At 40.1% G+C, this 15,040-nt stretch overlaps 1 protein-coding gene across 1 annotated transcript in view; it reads right to left on the bottom strand.

Annotated features, from left to right (window-relative positions):
- Positions 1-525: 525 nt before the first annotated feature.
- The window catches only part of MUC5AC (mucin 5AC, oligomeric mucus/gel-forming), a 46,985-nt gene continuing 32,470 nt past the window's right edge, over positions 526-15,040 (bottom strand). Inside the window, 20 exon segments of the mRNA XM_068194954.1 lie at positions 526-1,132; positions 1,632-1,737; positions 2,345-2,402; positions 3,053-3,181; positions 3,852-3,950; positions 4,062-4,184; positions 4,546-4,580; positions 4,815-4,919; positions 5,599-5,776; positions 6,504-6,535; positions 6,899-6,996; positions 7,284-7,353; positions 7,613-7,791; positions 8,682-8,880; positions 9,246-9,429; positions 10,727-10,977; positions 11,179-11,353; positions 12,191-12,414; positions 12,582-14,865; positions 14,940-15,012. Of these exon segments, the coding sequence (XP_068051055.1) occupies positions 901-1,132; positions 1,632-1,737; positions 2,345-2,402; positions 3,053-3,181; positions 3,852-3,950; positions 4,062-4,184; positions 4,546-4,580; positions 4,815-4,919; positions 5,599-5,776; positions 6,504-6,535; positions 6,899-6,996; positions 7,284-7,353; positions 7,613-7,791; positions 8,682-8,880; positions 9,246-9,429; positions 10,727-10,977; positions 11,179-11,353; positions 12,191-12,414; positions 12,582-14,865; positions 14,940-15,012 (4,834 nt within the window). The 3' untranslated portion in view covers positions 526-900.

The following is a 15,040-nucleotide window of genomic DNA, read 5'->3' as shown; positions in this document are numbered from 1 at the left end:
CAAAAACAAAAGAAAATATACCATACCCAGACAACATGACTGAGAGTAAGAAATGGGATATTAACATTAATTCTGAAAGAAATGACCCAATAAATCAGTTTTCAAAAAAAAAAAAAAAAAGTAATAAATAGTAGTGGTCCAACTTCTTGAAGCTTCCTAGGAAAGAATTTACAATTATTATTATTATTATTACTATTATTATACTTTTGTTTAAAAAAATCCTTCATATGCCTCTGTTGGCAAATATATATATATTTCTTCTGTAAACAGTTAACCACATAACAAAACGAAATTAAAAAATCCATATTTTCATACAGCTACTATGCTGATGGTGTTATGTAAACAAAAAGTAGTGTGCAGCAGCTTCTCACAATAGGATTTTTCCTTTTCCTCACAAAAACATGTAGGGAAATATGTCCATCATAAATTGTTCTGAACGTTGAAGTTTATAGTTTTGAAAAGATATGGCTTTCTGCCCTCTAAGTTTTCCTCAGAAAAAAAAAAAAAAAAAAATCAAAAAAACCCCAAACAAAAACCATATAGAAGCAGAGGGGTACAGTTTTCCTTGGGTTTGGTTTGTTTTCTGGATTTGTCTTTGGATTTTTCTTGGTCAACTGGAAAGAAAATGTTATTAAAAGTCCAGCACTTCTCAGAAGACAAATGAACAGAAGATGTCAAGATAAACTTACACCTCTCAAGGTGTAAAAGAAAAGACATAAAAACCAATGGGAGATATATTGATAATGAAAGCTGAAATTCTGAAGACAGACATACTGGGGGTTTATGCAGAAAAAATAATCTGTTCATCCAAAATTTTAGCTGCTCTTGACACTTTTGTATTTTTTGAAGTTTCTTTATTTAGTCTTATGCTCAGCCCTTGTTTGAGGACTCTCTCTAGTTCTAATTTTTGACATTTGCTTGCTCCTGAGAGGTCTTTATCTGCTGTGTCTCCTGTTGGGTGTTGCCTTGGGTAATGCACTCAGCACCCACACAGCTGCATTTCTCCACGTAGGTGTAGGAGTGATCCAGGGAGGTTCCATCACTGCACGTCAGAGTCACCTTTCTCTTGCTGGTCTTGATTTCCTGACAGCATGAGCATTTGTGCACCATTGTGTTTGTCATTTGAGAATATCTGATAGAAAAAACAATGAGAAAGATTCAGAATTTATGTGAGAAATAGTATTGCCTCTCCCACCCATTACAAAACATAACCAGAAGTTTTGTGCTTGCATGTGGGACTATTGCTCAATATTATCATTCTTACAGTATTGTGGTGTAAATTGCTCCTCATTGTAAAAATGTACGACTCTAAGTCTTCATTAAGGCACAGAAAAAGTAAAGAATTATTCCAGATCATGTAGTGAGCCAGTCCAGTGAGAGAATAATGAGAAACAAATAACCTCAGTTTTAAATGGGCAAAATCAAAATTTGGGTCTATTCACTATGATATTGAACAGGCTGGTAAACGCGAGGTAATCAAGCTAGTACAATGCCATGTTAATTAGCACAATGGAAACAGGTGATATCTGGGTGGATGTTGGACACATCAGAAAAACACTTGTGATTTGCTTGATGTAACTGGTGTAAAGAGTAGAAGACAAGAGGCCACAATTATCTTTTATGCCACTTACCGCGAGTAAGCGTCACAGCTGCCTTCACAGTATGTTATCTCAACAGGTGCAGGAGACACACAGCCATTATAGTTGATGACAGTAGTCATATTGTGCTTCATACAAACTGAGGTCATCACAAAGCAAAGGCAAACAGGTTAAAATACACGTGCATATAAATAGATAGCTGTGTATGAGACGAAAGTTTGTAGCTGAAAAGTAAGGTGGATGGAACTGAAATAGGAGACTAAGTCACAATGCATTTTTAATTGCTGAGGGATAAATGAAGACTTGCTGTTTGTGTTATCAGTGGATGAAACTTTCCCTTTTTCTTAGGCAACTTAATTCAGAATTCAGAAATTAAGAGCAGTACTGTGGCAACTGCTTGATGCACACCCATCTCTCAGAACTGGCTTCACTTTCCTCCTTAAAGAAAATGTATCTATGGAAATTGGAGGGTAGTCATAGTCCTCACCTTCCCAAAAAAAAAAAAGCCAGCTTTTAACAGAAGGGGATGGGAAAGTTCAGCATCTGTTTCACTAGGACCTAAAATGCATAGTGGAAATGTCCTGTTCCTTTCTTTTCCACTTGTTTCCTTTCTCACTCCAGTGAAGCAGTGAACCCAAACCTGGTCAGTTCATCTCTTCTGTCTACGCACCCATTGTGCAAAATGGGCTAATATACCTAATCAGGCACATATAATCAATACTTTTAACAAAATTATTATTACTTACGTTTTGGTACTCTTTGGCACACTAAACAGCAGCCATCGTCAGATAACCTGATATCCTCCTTAAGCAGGAAAAGATAAAAAGATAACTCAGGTTTCATATCTGCATACTAAAGCAGACTTTCCCTGCTTCCTAATTTTCTCTGGCTCCAGAACCTGTGTATATTTTTGTATTTTATGTATTGACAGGGAATCTAATTTCAAGCAAGGCTAAGTATTAAGGGCACATCACTACTTTAATATTAATAAGAGTTATTTCCTCCAGAAATGGAGGAAACCCCTCAGTTTAGTAGTATAATTTCAGCAAGCAATGAAGCTCCTAGCACATGTAAGCCAAAATATTGTGACCAAAGTCAGTAAAGGGGAAGGATTATAACAGAGAGGGTAACACAATGAGTGAAATAAGTGACTTGCCAGAGGCTGATTTTTGCTTCTAGGTCCCTTAACAATTTAAGGAATCCAAAATATTATGCTGTATCCTTTTTTTCTAATGTCTGATCCTCACTGAGGATTGAAATACCACTCATTTTAATTTTGAGTTGCTTTTCTGAGATAAAATTTGACTGGGACCAGGTTCAGAGAGGATAAAAAGAGAGTTACTTCCTGCATGATGTTTCTGCTAATTATTTTCATTGGGCACCGTGATCCTTCTATCACTGGTGTTAGGCACTGCAACCTTTCCAAAAATGAGAACAGGTAGAACAGTACTTACTGGATCACACTCATCATAGTTCAAGGCAGGACAGCTTGCCTCTTTGATGACTTGAATGAACTGGTCAGCATGTTTTTCACATGTGTAAACAGTGCAGTTATCACCAGGTGGATTCCAGTTTTCTCCTTCCTGAAAGTAGTCAAAAATGAATGCAAATTAAAATCTTCTTATATAAAAATGAAACAAAAGTCCCCAATGTCTTATTTTTGCTGTGTATAGTAGTTTGATCATTCCTAACAACTTCCTTGAATTTCAGCTGATAATTATTTGCCATATTATCATAATACTATTAAGTGGTTTTCATTAACTAAGTGAAGAGGCTCTATTTTTATCTGGATATAGATGTGCTTTTTGTGTGAGTAGGGTAAGTACATGGACTCATTTGGAAAGAATAATTTGCATTTCAATGGTTTTGTCATTAGAATTTATGGATGTGTCAAAATGCCTCCACAGATAAAATTATCCTTTGAGCAAAATGGGTGCTACAGTTTCAGAACTGGAGGCAAACAAAAGCCCTTTGCTTTCTCCTATGTATTTTCCTATGTAGATTTCTGAAAGCCATTGTTCACTATACAGTTGCTTCCAGAAGTCTGGTGTGGTGAAGTCTATCTGCTTCCACAAAACTGGTGTTTTGTGGTGTAAGGTATTGTTTAGGCTGTGTGGAGATTGTCCAGCCCCTGCCTGAGTAAGCATTTGTCTGAGAAAAGATGGAGGAAATAAATGTGACAAATACAAGGAGAGGAAGGAATGAAAAGACTATCAGAGTTCCCCAAAAGTGAACTAAACCAGAGGTAATTACATGGAGCACGTGTGTGACGTTGTCTCCCAGAGTCACTACACAAGCTGCTGCCTTGCACGTGCCACAGCACTGTCCAGGTTCCACTGTGTATTTATAGCCCTGTTTTGAAAGGAATAGAGAGACAATGGCATTAAGGCAGGTCACTGACCTGGGCTGGTGGTTACTGGAGCTGAGTGGGGTGGGAATTTCTGGCAGCAGAACAGCACTCACCAGTGGGCAGTATGTGTCACACATAACAGGCTGGCACACGACCCTGAGGTGGTGAGGCCTTGAGGGAGAGGATGCCGAGCAGGTGCATTCTTCACAGGGGCCCGATGGAATGGCAGCTCCAGGCTAGGGGAAGTTGGAAAAGCCCATTATTAGTCGGTTGAAACAGGTTGCTCTGTGTATGCACATCACAGAAAATACAAAGATGAACTATGCATAGGCTAAGCTATCCATAAATACAAATTGTTTTATTTCTGCAGAGTTTCTGGTTTGGTAATACTGATTTTGGGATCAAATTCTGCTAATGCAGAAAGGAGAGCAGAACATGATTTTGCTTGTACAGAGGATGTTAACCTCAGTGAAATAATGCATAATGTTTTATCTCAGGCCTTCCTACAAAATATAGACCATGAGAGGTGTCTCAAAAACATTACACTGTGAGCTACGCGAGGGTATATTTTTATAGTGAGTAACTCTGTGTACTTACTGCATAATAGGTTTCGTTAACTACACAGCCCTGTCCTGTAAAGAAAGAAGAAGGAGGTGTAAGTTTTAGGAGGCAGAAATGCATGAAAAAACTTCTGTTTTGTAGCTTTGTAGGCCCATTTCATAAGCCTGTGGCAGCAGCCTTAAAACACTCATTCACAACAAGGCCCAATATGATACCAGAGATAACTTGCATCTTTCTTATAAGGTTTTTGTAACTTAGAAAAATACGGGAGTAAATAGGACATGAGGAGGGTGCACAATACTTACTGCATTCAAAGATAGGACAGCAGTTTCCAGGTGGCATTATTGTGATTATTTCCTGCCCCTCTAAGCACTGGGGTGTGATGTCAGTGCAGAGGCTTGTGTTACAGTCTGTCTCATGTAAGAGAATAAAGAAAATAATCAGCTCAGAATTTTTGAATTAAAGCAATTTTGTTTTACATGAACTTCTGATGACTTCCCATGGGGTAGATACGGTGTTTACGAAAGATAGTTTAATGACTAATTCAGTCTATGTGCCACGGTGTTTTCAACGTGATTGGGCTTTCCCATAATCTTTGTAAAACAAAACACTGAGAAGAACAGAGTAGTAATTGCTGGAAAGAGATAATTTCAAAGAGAAATTTGTACCAATGGGGAAATCTGATGACTCTCTTTGATAACTGGTTCTAGAACTTTCCTGAGTAATTTTTAAATAGTCAGGACTATTTTTAAGTTAATTTTCTTAATGCTTGTCTTTGAAATTGAAAATGTTTTAAATGGATTTTGAATATTTTTTCAGAGAGTGGCAGAATTAAAGGCTTTCAATGTTAAATTATAGAAGATTTTCAGTTACTTTTCTATGTCTAACTATATAAAAATCTTTTATTCTTTACATTTATTATCTTCAGGCATTTACTGTATGCTCTGCAAGAAGGCTCTAAAAAGCGGGATGAGAGAGAAAAGCATTATAACATCAGTGCAAAGTATTAAAAAATGTGAAATGATTGCTGTAGTTCCCTAAAATTAATATAGCATATTGCCCATGATAAAGAACTAAGACAGTACTCACAGCACTCAGTCCTAGTACAGCATGGATCTTCTGGTATCGGAATCTGAACAGGCATGTAACCTGGTCCTTCACAAAATACTTGCTGTGTCAGAGAACATTCGTGCTTTGTACACTTCACCTTAAGAGTATTTTTGTCACAGACACATTCTCGGCAATCTTTTGTCCATTTTTCTCCTGGCTAAATAACAAAGAAAAACACAGACAATGGAAAGAAAAAAAGTAAATATAAAACAAACCAAAATAATTTTATTTGCTTCTAGTTAACATGTTCATATAGGCATGTAGTGATAACTGATTATATCTGCTTTTTCATATTTCAGATTTTATAGAAGACCCTCAAATTGTTTTTTGGGGAAGACATTGGAGGCCACTAAAGATTCTGAGTTTACAAGGCTCTTACTTTCTATTTGTTAATAGTGTTAGTATGAGGGTTACAGGAGTTCTAAAGGAGAAGTGATTGAGCCTTGCATCCATTTTTTAACAAAAAATTATCATATGACATACTTATTTTCACATTAGTTTGCTGATTTCTGTGCAGTTGAGGAACTAATAATGCAAGACATGAACATGATAAGCAACAGGTAAACATTGTTATCCATCTCTCCCTTCATTTCTAGTAATTTTAGCAAGCCAAATTTGTGGAAATAAAATAAGCATATATGTCTAACTTCCACTACTACCATCTCCCTCTTTCTCTCTTTTTTTTTTTAAGTTTTTTTTTTTTCCCTATGTGTGAGGTTATTGAAAGAATATTTTATCACTTATTGTTAAATTTCTTAGGGGTGCTCTAGTACTCATTATTTTTAGACTGAAAGTGAACAAACATTTGTGACAAAGTTTTTGACTAAATATCATCTTGTTTCACTTGTCTGTGCTCATTAAGCCATACTCATTGTGATACTCACCCTTCTGGACATTCCATTTGGTTCTCTGCAGACTAGAAAGAAATAGAAAAAGACAGACAAACAAATGAATGGGCATTTACACCAATGAAAACTGACAAAGGAGTACATACATGCAGTTTCAAATGAAAATACTGTGAAGATAAAGCTAACAAGAAAATTGATATACAGACTAATTTTGCTGAACTGTAAAGTTCTACCATCTTGGTGGGTCTCACATAAGAAAGGATGATGGGAAAAAAGGGTAATATTGACTATGATTCAATTTGTAATTGGGGATACTAAGGGAGGCTGATTTGCAATGATCTGACTGTGTAGAAGATGACTATAGAACTCAGGCCTCCTGACTAATAATTCCCATCTTTATTTATTCTCCAAACTAGCTACAGATGACTTACAACATTCAGAGACACAGATGTTGCTCTCTGCACGCAAGAGTGTCATTCCTTCAGGACAGAAACAGCCTTCAGTTACTCCATAGCCAGGATGCTCATAGCTGGAATGGGAAGAATATATGTGCTTGAGTAGAACACTTTTGTGGTGAGGCACAGGGCAGAGCAGTGTATCATGTCAGATACAAAAAAGACAAAAAATGTACACTTTCTGAAGGGCAACAGGAAGCACGTGTTCCTAGAGCTGATTGGTATTTATAAATCTTGAACAAGTTAGTGAAATTCACAACACATTTCATTGTGAAATAACTCAAATTGCTGATGAAAGTAGATAGATAAGAAAAATATAAGCAGGTGCTTCAGGGTGAGGTTTTTTTTTGTTTTCAAATACCTTTGTTCACAGGTAGCTGGATTAATGGGCCCACAAGGCTTGTATTCCATGCTTGCTGGACAGCTGAATGCTGTATGGAAAAAGACAAAAAAAAAAAAAAAAAAAAAAAAAAAAAAAAAAAAAAAAAATTAAAAATTGACAGCAGATGCATTTTTTCCTCCAGAAAAAAATTACTACAGCTTTGCCTTCTTCATCTGCAGTTTCTGTTATAAAGGACCCCACTGGATTTTTGTAGACAGTAACCAAGTATCAGATGTAAGATGTGTTTAGTGACTAAAACACTAATTTCTACCATTTATCACACACATTTTGAGTCCTGAAATACTTACAACATGTATTGTTGGTCATTCCTCTCCAGTCAATGCAGACACCTCTAGCAGCACACTCTGTAGCATATATCTCCAAACTGGAACACTGCATGGATTCATCGTCTATGCGACATCCATCAAAAACACAGCCTTTGAAAAATGGTTCTGGTGGTATCACTGTGTGACATTCTGCAAAAACCCTGCAGACAGTAAAGAAAGCAACCCCTTTCTATATCAACGAGCCATTATACAAAGTCTGTTCCTGTCAGACAACACTTTCCAGTTAATAGCATGTGACTCTGCTTCAGAAAGGAAGGCATTATGAGAAACAAAACCCTAGGAATGGCTAGTAGGCTGGGAGATAGATTCAGGAAAGATTAAGAAACCTGAAGTGCCATTTTTTTCTAAAGATGTTAACGGTCGTAGTATTTCTGTATGTGTACACAAACTTTTTGCTTTTTGAGACCAGAAATTTAGTGTAGAAGACAACTGCATCAGATTGAGAAAAAAAGAATGAAAAAAGTAGCAATAGAAAATTCACATATAAAGTAGCTCCAAACTTACTAGATACTACAGAAAGCATGTATAAGAGGGCTTTTATAAATAACCTTGTCAGCCTACACAGGTATAGGACACACTTCAGGAAACAAGCCTTTGTGCTTTTGGAGCTCCATATTTTAGGTAAAATGTACAAAGAATGAAGGACATTTCTCAGCTGTTTGCATCTGTTCTCTTCACCTGTATGGTAACTGGGTTCTCTATGATTTGTACTGAAGACCCACTTCAAATTTAGAGTTCAGTCTTTGCTTAATACTTAATGAACAAACTCTGGAAGTATTGCATCAGGGGAGTATTGATTTTAGTGCTTGCTGCATCCCTGATTTTCTGACTTTACCTCTCCTTGCTCAGTTATCTTTGGTATACAAATCATTAAGGCAGACTAGTTTCTTTTGCAAAGGCCTTTTACTATATGTATTCCGTCAGTAAGCTGACATTTTCAGCTATTATCACGTGCTAAAGCTTTAGCTGTTATTCTTATTTGAAGATACTGAGAAAGTTGTGTCTAGAAGAAATGAATTTGTTTTCTTACTCGCTCAAGATAAGCTTGCAGAGCGCAGGCGTTTGACATTGCGGCTTTGGTGGAGGTGTGGTTATAGCTGGTGGTATTGGTACTCCATGGCATGACTTGTTGTTGTCAACAATCCAGTGATGAGCCATTTGGGGACAGGAGGAAATGATCTTACCACTTGGCAAGCGGCATTCATCTTCTTTATTGTTTGTACACGTTCCTGGAAGAGACAAGCTGGGTAAGTCTCATAAGCCATGTCAGAGATGCACAATACATTCCTGGACTGATATGTTTAGGTGTGATGTGCTCATGAAATTCATATTTTGCCTTGCTTCATAGGGAGCACTCTCTCTAGTTATATGAACTTTAGGTTATGAAAAAATAAGCAGATGTAAAACCCCAGCCACAAAGAAATATTGAGCTTTTGACATCCTACAGAAGTTGAAGAGCAGAACTGTACTCATTTCCATTTACTGCTGTTTAAAAATCTCTGTCAATTATAACACTGCATAGCCAGAGTGGGTGAGCATAACCATGGTAGGGATGGGGAAAGAGGACCCCCTCCAATCTGTGCAGACTTCTTACCACATTGTCCTTCAGTGTTGTTGCCAAATTTGCTGTATGGGAGCTTGACAGAGAAAATCAGACCGCTAAAGGTGATGACAGCACCAATTTCTTCTATTTCAACAATCATATTGATGCCAAGAGTGGAGAAAGAAATGCCATCTTTTTTGAAGCCTGGTTCAACAATCTTTTTGTTGAAGTACATCTGTATGCAGGGTTAAAAAAAAACAACAAAACAAAACACCACGTCAGAATAAGCACTGCTTCTGCCTGATTGTTTTAAATAATATATTTGCTAATCTTCATAATTATGCATAACTCCATATTGTTGTTCATCACATCCAGTGCTAATTGGTATCCTAATGACAGCATATAACTGCTTTGATATCTTGTCTTGTATTGCTATATTGTAATCTAAGTGGCCTCTACATACTGTGTTTGTGCTGACTGTATGCTAATACAAAGTATTCTATGCATATAAATCCAAGTATTTTCATTGTATTCCTCATGATTATATGCCTTGGAAACATTTTTCTAATGAAAATGAGTGGTAGTTTTCTTTAGCTACAGAAACATCCCTGCCATTATTATGTAATAACTTTGCCAGATAATCACACCATCTCTATCTTACATAGTAATTGACATTGGAAGAGTTGTCTGAATTAAAAATGAAGTCAGACACCCTTAGTGCCAGTTTTATCTAGTAGTGTTTGTAGTAGTAGTATTTGTATCTAGTAGTAGTATTTGTTACACTTTTCAGTTTGTAGCCAGTATCTTATATGAGTTAATAAAGGTTAACTTATTTGCCTAACAGTTTTTTGTCAGAAGTTATTCTGCAACTCTCTTCTCACTGAATCAGGCTAAAGCATGAGTTAAAATTGTTAGTTACTGTTTTCTTTCACAGGGAACCAATGTATGTTTCTGACTGAGCATTTGACATGGCACTGTAAGGCGAGAGTGCCTATTCAGACAAACTTTTCTCCCTTTCTATAGATTCTCTAATCAACTAATAGATTCTCCAGTGTAAGAGTGGGACTGTATTTTTAGTTTCATTGGTTTGCCAACACTACTTTGGATCATGAAGGTGAGATGACAGTGTAAGTTACCCCTTTCTTTAGCTATACCTCTCTTTGCTGTAGGAAATTGAAGGGGGAATTGTGTCAGGGCTGTTTGGTGCCGGAAATTCCATATGGAGAGAAAGCAGTCATCCAACAGTTACATATCCATCTTTCCCCCGGGAGAAGACTCCTGCTTGCAATTTGCATTTGTATTTCTTCAAAGTGTGCATGTTTACATAAGCATATGGCACAATGTACCAGTTTTCATGAAATATGAATTTTGTTCTTAGCATCCAGTGCAATCCTTTTTTTCTCCCCCTAGTGATACTGTCTGCCCTGATCACCTCCATGATGTGATATTCTAACAGACCGTATCTCAAAAAAGCATCAGTAAGGCTTATGGACACTATTTCTTTTTTGCAAAAATAGAAAAAAAATATTTACCACATTGGTCATCACACCATTCATGAGTTGACGAGTCAGCACCACTTCTGCAGATTTGTAGAAAATAATAATGGATTTAGGGCAGGAGAGTCCATCTTTTGCATCGCAGTAATAATTGTCAATGTAAACACGGAAGTTGTCATATCTAGGGACAATCTGTTTCACCAGGACGTAAGTGCAGTTTTCAAGGAAGGTATAATAGGTTCCATCAAAAGTAATGTAATGAGGATCACCCCATCCACTACACACACCTGGTACAGAGAAAATATTTGGAAGATTAAGATGAGAATTTAGGTAGCAGAAAAATTTAAAACTGGAGATACTGCAATTTGTAGAGCAACCCTAAGAAATCAAAATGCCCATATAATATGTGTAAAGCTCAGTGTTTTTTTGTTGTTTTTTTTTTTTTTTTTTTTCCAAAAAATGTTATTCCTGAATCTATTGATACTTACATTGACACTCATATCGGTAACAGCATCCATTTTCATCAGGTACCAGCATTGGTGGATATTTGTTTGCACAGGTAATTTCCTTTACAGGTGGGCAGTACGTTGGTACTACATCTATACTGTTGTCTCCATTACAGATGACTTCTGTACAGTTGGATAATTTGAATCTTTCTCCAGGCTGCAAAATGAAGAAAAAGCTTTTTTCACAAAACCTTGTAAACGGGTATAAACTTTACTCCTCTTTTTAGATTTATGCTATGATGTTTCCAGTAATGGTGGTGTTAGAAAGGAAATTAGTATGTGTTACTTCTATTCAATTTGTGGTATTAATGATTTTTAATGACAACTAGAGGTATTTAAAACTCTGACCATGTTATGGGGGATAACTTTTCTTTTCTGAAACTAAAACAAAGACTAAAATGAAAATTTTCACTGGGAATAAAAAGTTGTCAATATTCTACAGGATTAACTTTTCTAATGCTGAAAGGAGGTGGAAACCTTAACTACATTTGTTTCTTCTGGAGCTAAGGGGACATGTATTAGATTACAGGAACTGATTTCCTCTCTTCTGTGTATAGCGTACTTCAAGGTCAGCAGAGAACATAACAGTAAAAACAGTTTAAAGGTGCATAGATAAAATGGCAGGAAAATGGAAACAGATACAAGCCTTTACTGTATCTTAAATATTTCCCTTTAGTGAAAAAATAACATACATAAGAAAAGTCCTTATACTATGTCAGTGAGAAGATACTTTACATATGCAATGCACCAAAAAGTTTTACTAAAGATAAAGTAATAAGAAAAAACTATTGTCACTTGCTTTAACAATATAAAAAACTGAAATTCAGAAAAAGGAAAAATTCAAATATTACGTCCTATATATTTCCCATCATTAGCAGAATAATTAAGACAATCAGCACATGTAAGGTATAAAGACTACAACCTCTTCCAATCAGGTACCAAACAGTAAATCATATTATTTCAACAGTCAAAGAATAACACAGAAATTACATACTTGTAATGGAGGGTAAATAGTGGAAACACAACCATGAAAAACAGCACTTGTAGCGGTGGGAGGCAGAGGAACTGCTGTTGTTGTTGTAGACCACTCAGACGAAGAGGTGGCTGGCAGAGTAGTGACAGGACAATGTACAGTATGTCGCTCAATATTACATGTTGGGCTACAGATAGCATAAAATCGACAGCCATCACTATCCACCCTGTTGTAAATCAAGTCACCTGTAGAAAAAGAAACAAATAAATATAAAAAAGAAAACAAAAAAAATTAAAAAATAAAAAGGAAAAAACAGAAAAAAGGTTAATAAACAAAAAAAAAGGGCAAAAAAAAAACATAAAGGGAAAAATTGAAAATAAACAAAACAGACAAAAAAATACTACACACTAACCAGGTGAAAAAATATCATCACCAATCTTGCAGAAACATGGGGTAGTTGAAATGTGAGGAGGAGACGTTGTAAAGAAGGGTTCACTAAGGGTACTAATGGTTGATGTGCTAGTGGTGGGCAAGACGGTGGAGAATGGGCAGTTGTAGTTGGGGGTGCAGCAGAGAACACGGATCTTGTAGTTGAGGCACATCTTGAATTTGCCCTTCTGGTCCTCGTTCTTGCACACCAGTCCAAAGTGGACGTCGCACTGCACGACCTGCCCCAGCTGCTGGATAGGAACCTCAGGGTAGTCCTCCGCCTGGCACTCGATCTGCTTTGGCTGCCGGCAGACTCGCTTGCCGGCGGCGCGGATGTGCTGGTAGGTTTCAAAGTCTCCCTGGTTGGGCCCCGAGGAGGGGAAGTCGACGTCGAACCACTCGCTCCAGGTGCACACTTCGGGTTCACAGGGGGTGGTGGAGGAAGTTGTCGTAGATGGCGTGGGGCTGGTGGTGCTGGTGGTGGTGCTGATTTCTGTGGAGGTGGGACTCGTGGTGGTGGAGATGTAGGGCGTGGAGGTGGAGGTGGTGACTGTGGTGGAGGACGGGATGGTTGTGGTCGTGGTGCTGGTGGTGGGGCTGGTTGTTATCACGGGGATTGGGATTGAGCAGTTGTAGTTGGGGGTGCAGCAGAGCACGCGAACCTTGTAGTTGAGGCACATCTTGAATTTGCCCTTCTGGTCCTCGTTCTTGCACACCAGTCCAAAGTGGACGTCGCACTGCACGACCTGCCCCAGCTGCTGGATAGGAACCTCAGGGTAGTCCTCCGCCTGGCACTCGATCTGCTTTGGCTGCCGGCAGACTCGCTTGCCGGCGGCGCGGATGTGCTGGTAGGTTTCAAAGTCTCCCTGGTTGGGCCCCGAGGAGGGGAAGTCGACGTCGAACCACTCGCTCCAGGTGCACACTTCGGGTTCACAGGGGGTGGTGGAGGAAGTTGTCGTAGACAGCGTGGGGCTGGTGGTGCTGGTGGTGGTGCTGATTTCTGTGGAGGTGGGACTCGTGGTGGTGGAGATGTAGGGCGTGGAGGTGGAGGTGGTGACTGTGGTGGAGGACGGGATGGTTGTGGTCGTGGTGCTGGTGGTGGGGCTGGTTGTTATCACGGGGATTGGGATTGAGCAGTTGTAGTTGGGGGTGCAGCAGAGCACGCGGATCTTGTAGTTGAGGCACATCTTGAATTTGCCCTTCTGGTCCTCGTTCTTGCACACCAGTCCAAAGTGGACGTCGCACTGCACGACCTGCCCCAGCTGCTGGATAGGAACCTCAGGGTAGTCCTCCGCCTGGCACTCGATCTGCTTTGGCTGCCGGCAGACTCGCTTGCCGGCGGCGCGGATGTGCTGGTAGGTTTCAAAGTCTCCCTGGTTGGGCCCCGAGGAGGGGAAGTCGACGTCGAACCACTCGCTCCAGGTGCACACTTCGGGTTCACAGGGGGTGGTGGAGGAAGTTGTCGTAGACGGCGTGGGGCTGGTGGTGCTGGTGGTGGTGCTGATTTCTGTGGAGGTGGGACTCGTGGTGGTGGAGATGTAGGGCGTGGAGGTGGAGGTGGTGACTGTGGTGGAGGACGGGATGGTTGTGGTCGTGGTGCTGGTGGTGGGGCTGGTTGTTATCACGGGGATTGGGATTGAGCAGTTGTAGTTGGGGGTGCAGCAGAGCACGCGGATCTTGTAGTTGAGGCACATCTTGAATTTGCCCTTCTGGTCCTCGTTCTTGCACACCAGTCCAAAGTGGACGTCGCACTGCACGACCTGCCCCAGCTGCTGGATAGGAACCTCAGGGTAGTCCTCCGCCTGGCACTCGATCTGCTTTGGCTGCCGGCAGACTCGCTTGCCGGCGGCGCGGATGTGCTGGTAGGTTTCAAAGTCTCCCTGGTTGGGCCCCGAGGAGGGGAAGTCGACGTCGAACCACTCGCTCCAGGTGCACACTTCGGGTTCACAGGGGGTGGTGGAGGAAGTTGTCGTAGACGGCGTGGGGCTGGTGGTGGTGCTGATTTCTGTGGAGGTGGGACTCGTGGTGGTGGAGATGTAGGGCGTGGAGGTGGAGGTGGTGACTGTGGTGGAGGACGGGATGGTTGTGGTCGTGGTGCTGGTGGTGGGGCTGGTTGTTATCACGGGGATTGGGATTGAGCAGTTGTAGTTGGGGGTGCAGCAGAGCACGCGGATCTTGTAGTTGAGGCACATCTTGAATTTGCCCTTCTGGTCCTCGTTCTTGCACACCAGTCCAAAGTGGACGTCGCACTGCACGACCTGCCCCAGCTGCTGGATAGGAACCTCAGGGTAGTCCTCCGCCTGGCACTCGATCTGCTTTGGCTGCCGGCAGACTCGCTTGCCGGCGGCGCGGATGTGCTGGTAGGTTTCAAAGTCTCCCTGGTTGGGCCCCGAGGAGGGGAAGTCGACGTCGAACCACTCGCTCCAGGTGCACACTTCGGGT

The sequence above is a fragment of the Anomalospiza imberbis genome, chromosome 6 (assembly GCF_031753505.1).
Source record: "Anomalospiza imberbis isolate Cuckoo-Finch-1a 21T00152 chromosome 6, ASM3175350v1, whole genome shotgun sequence".
In the NCBI taxonomy this organism is placed as follows: Eukaryota; Metazoa; Chordata; class Aves; order Passeriformes; family Viduidae; genus Anomalospiza; species Anomalospiza imberbis.
The sequence above is the reverse complement of the archived record's forward strand: the minus strand, read 5'-3'. Positions and strand labels throughout refer to the sequence as shown.